At 39.7% G+C, this 4,374-nt stretch overlaps 1 protein-coding gene and 1 non-coding gene across 2 annotated transcripts; one reads left to right on the top strand and one right to left on the bottom strand.

The window, feature by feature from the left end:
- Nucleotides 1–1,748: 1,748 nt before the first annotated feature.
- LOC145103591 (small nucleolar RNA R71) lies at nt 1,749–1,855 on the bottom strand. The gene has a single exon (XR_013706674.1). It is a non-coding gene; the product is annotated as a small nucleolar RNA R71 (small nucleolar RNA).
- Nucleotides 1,856–2,801: 946 nt separating this feature from the next.
- LOC145099093 (uncharacterized) lies at nt 2,802–3,407 on the top strand. Its single transcript, XM_079036682.1, has one exon. The coding sequence runs from the start codon at nt 2,802–2,804 to the stop codon at nt 3,405–3,407; it is 606 nt and encodes a 201-aa protein (XP_078892808.1).
- The last annotated feature ends 967 nt before the right edge of the window (nt 3,408–4,374 follow it).

Below are 4,374 nucleotides of genomic sequence, written 5' to 3'. Positions count from 1 at the left end.
ATACAAAATTCATACTATGGTTTGATTGATTGGTAGGATTAATTCTAAGTTGGTGATTTTTGTTATTTTAGCTTGCTAAAGAACCTTGTGTGTGAATAATAATTAATTTTCTGTTAATAGGAAGATAATTGATTAGCATGACCATCTATTGATTATCAATCTCATATGCTATGTGATCACTTCGCCATATGTCTAGGATTAATGAACATGAAACTAGAGTTAATAAGAAAATTGAGTAAATTCATGTGCAAGCTTATGTGATGACCATCAACAAGAAGTTAATTAAAAGATTAAATTAGTTAACTATTGCAAGTCTAAATTAACCTGAATAATTAATCTAGTAAATCTAATTAAATTAGACAACTGGTCACTGTTTAAGTTAGTTTATTTGCTAAGGATTAGTGTAGTGAATGCGAATCTAATCACTTGAATCGGTAACTGACAAAAGAATTAATCCATTGCACCATTACCTTGAAATCAACCATAGGATCAATTGAGTTGAACTAAATAGAAGTTCCTTCCCAATTATTGAATCTAGTTAATTCTTTGTTTTCTAGTTTTCAAATTAGTAACAGTTAGCAAGTTTCTAGTCTTGTAAAACTAGAGAAAACCCCCTACTTATTAATTAATTTAGATAGAATTAGTTTTTAGTTTTAATTTTCCGTTCCCTGTGTTCGATACCCTACTTATTCAACTATACCATAAGTGATAGGTTCACTGCCTTTGTGTGTTATTTTATAATTAAAAGTAGGTTTAAAACTAAGTTCGTTACACACATCAAGTTTTTGGCGCCGTTGCCGGGGAACGGTTCTAAAATTAACATTAAATTCTAATTTAATCGATCCTTTGTGTGAGATTTATCTTACACAAAGTTATTTAAAAGGTAATTCAGTAAGTAGAATTAGTTTTAATAAAATTCCGTTTTTAGAGTAACTAGAAATTTTTTTTCTGTTTTTGCCTTGAACTCGCCGAGTGCACTCGTGCCGACTCGACGAGTACATCGCTGCTACAACTTTAATTTTTTATTTTATTTTTGTTCTTTTTACGCGTTTTTTTGTTTTATTTACAGTTGTTTCATGACCCGAGGATCTGATACACCTCTGGTCCCTCCTCTTGAAGACCCAGAATCCGCACTAAGGAGGAGCAAAGCCAAAGTCGTTGGAGAATCCGCTTCTTCAAAGAACTCGCCACTCAAAAACCTCAAGTCTGTTTTCAGCAAGAAGAGGAGCAGCAAATCCGGAGCATCCAGTGCCTCTTTGACAATCGAAGACCCAATTCAAGAAGATATCTAGTACGAGACCGAGGAAGAAGAAGAACCCACATACGAGCACGACTCCGAATTTGAAGACGATTTAGCTATCACTATGGCCAATATCGATGAAGTCCCCATGGGGGAATGGAAGAAGAGAATGCGCGATGACACCGGCCTGGGACTTGTGCAGCCCGCAATTCCCACAACCGCTAATTTCAAACTAAAAGGCCATATTCTTGCCCAACTCAAGGAGATCCTTTTTTATGGGAAGGATCACGAAGACGCCTACAAGCACTTGGACGAAGTGAATGATGTGGCTGACTACTTCAATGTACCGAATGTTCCACGCGAGACCCAACTTCTTCGCATGCTTCCAGTCACATTTAAAGGTGCTGCAAAAGATTGGCTAAAGTCACTTCCTCCCGGATCGGTCACCAGATGGGCCAAGATGAAAGAAGAGTTCATAGACCACTTTTGCCCTCCCTCCAAAATAGCCAAGCTAAAGAAAGCCATTGCAAACTTCGAGCAACAACCTGGAGAATCTCTTTATGAAGCTTGGGAAAGGTACAAGAGTTTGCTTAGAAATTGCCCACACCATGACCTTAATAGCCAACAAGAGGTCTCCATTTTCTATGATGGAGTCAATGTCACCACAAGGCAATTGCTCGATTCTCAAGGCCCGCTCACGAAGAAGGCGCCCCCGGTAATCAAGGAGTTAATTGAAGAATTCTCTAAGAACTCTAGAGAATACCACAATCCAAGAAACAAAGTAAGTCGGGGGGTAGTGAACTCGGCAATTGATAGCATGGCGGCGGTGATAGCTAAGCTCGATAGTCTAGATAGAAGGATGACAAAAATGGATCAAACAATCCATGCTATTCGGGTTGGATGTGAAAATTGTAGAGGGCCCCATCTCACAAAGGATTGTGATTTGGATGAGAATGGAAACAAATAGGCTCAAGTATTCTATTCAATTGGTGATCGATACGACGAAAATTAGCGGAAACCGAAGAAGGAATGGCTCCCATACGAAGAATACAAGAAGGCTAAGGAGGAGAAATACAAGCAGAAGGAGAGGGGATTTTATCAAAAGGAAGAACCGGTAGTGGAAAAGAAAGCCGATTTAGAAGAATTGTTCACTAGATTCATAGCCGCGTCCGAAAAGAGATACAATGATCACGATGCTGCAATACATGAGACCAGAAATATGCTAAGGAATCAGCAGACATCCATTCTCAACATTAAGAAATAGCTGGGACAGCTTGCACACCAAGTGAACGAAAGAAGACCGGGTCAACTTCCAAGTAATACCGAAGCCAATCCGAGAATGGAGAATGTGAGTGCAGTGACCTCCAACAATGAAGAAATTTTCACACATGCACAGAGGATCTCCAAGAGGAAGACATAAAAGGCATAAGAGTCGGCTCCAGCTAAACCCGACCAGACGCGCCGAGTCTCTCTAATGGACTCGATGAGTCCATGCGTAAATGACAAAACTGTCATTCCCTTAAAGCCATATAATCCTCCTTTTCCATTCCCAATCAAAGTCATGCCTGTGGAAAAAGTTGAAGCCTATAGAGCCTTTATGATGCACGTTAAAGCCCTACAAGTCAATGTGCCATTTGTAGAAACAATGCTCACAACACCCAAGTACTTCAACTTACAAAAAGGTCTCTTTGCTGCTAGGAAAGACTTAGCTGAAGTCGCGGAGATAATATTGGGTGAGCTACCCGAAAAGAAGGGTGATCTGGGGAGTATCATACTTCCATGCCAGTTTGGCAATGCATTTGTCACTCAAGCATTGACCAACTCGGGTACAAGCATCAATCTGATGCCTTTCTCTTTCTTTAAGAAGCTGAATTTACCGGAGCCAAGACCGGTAAACATGAAGATCCATTTGGCAGACAAGACAACAATTCATCCACGAGGCGTTTGTGAGGATCTTCTCATTAAAGTTGACAAGTTCATTTTTCCAGTAGACTTTGTGGTGGTTGACATGGAAGAAGACCCCAAAATTCCGATTATTTTGGGGAGATCATTTTTAAACATCGCATGTGCTTTAATTGATGTATGTGAGTCTATACTAACGTTGAGGGTAGGTGACGTGTCCGCAATGTTTAGAGCCATACCAGAAGCCAAGCAAGAAGAAGAATGAAAAGAAGAGATCTCATTTATCTATTTGGATGATGAGATACTACAAAAAGAACTGGAACTTTTGCAAGAAGAAGATCCAAGCAAGTTTTTGCTACCTTCTGGAGAGGATGGAGATGTTAACAAGGACTTCGAGGAGATAGAAAAGCTACTGGAAGGAGCCTACTCGGAAAACACAGAGGAAATAGTGGAATACGATCCGACTCATCGAGTCACTCTCCTGGACTCGACGAGTCCAGTCGAAATCGCCAACAACTTGGACGACTTAGATCTGCTTGTTGCTAGTTCTATGCATATTATGGACTTGGATATTTTTCATGATTCTATAGAAGAACAAACGGCAGGAGGAGAAATGGATATGGAAGTTCAACACGTCCATATAGCATGTCTTGATGCAATTCCGCTTGAAGATGGGGTAAGCACAGAAAAAGAGGAGAAGACAAAGGATAGGAGAGTGGAGGATGATCAACCATTCATTACCAAACCTAGAGCACGAACTTTCACAAAATATGAAGTAATTAAGTTTGATGAAAAGGAGGTGCAAGAAAAGGTGAAAAAGAATGGGGTGAAGAAGAAAAAAAGGAGAAGGGAAGCCCAAGCAGCTGAGGATGATGCTGTAAAAAAGAAGAGAGAGGAATTAAAACGGGCTTACAGAAAGAAGATTCACGCTTACAAGACGAAGTACAAACCACAAAATATTAGGCGTTCATTCCCAATGCAGGAAGATGACGAAACGTAGATGGGAAGGAGTCCAGCTAACGACTCCTTAAAAAGAAGCGCTTGGCGGGAGGCAACCCGTTGTTTAGAGTTTGCTTTCTTTTACCTTTTTAGTTTTGTTTGAATTTTTTTCGTTTTTTTTTTAGAATTTTAATCTTCCGAATCATCGGACATGTCTGCTTGAGAGTGCGCATGGACTAAGTGTGGGGTGGAATAAATTTTCTTTTCTAAAATAAATGACAAAATTTTATAAT

This window comes from Lactuca serriola, chromosome 4 (assembly GCF_051521515.1).
Source record: "Lactuca serriola cultivar US96UC23 chromosome 4, Lser_US96UC23_V15, whole genome shotgun sequence".
Taxonomy (NCBI): Eukaryota; Viridiplantae; Streptophyta; class Magnoliopsida; order Asterales; family Asteraceae; genus Lactuca; species Lactuca serriola.
Note: the sequence above shows the minus strand (reverse complement) of the source record. Positions and strands in the feature narration are given on the sequence as shown.

Coding starts and splice junctions, on each gene's coding strand:
- LOC145099093 (XM_079036682.1), top strand. CDS start 2,802: ATGCCTGTGGAAAAAGTTGAAGCCTATAGAGCCTTTATGATGCACGTT.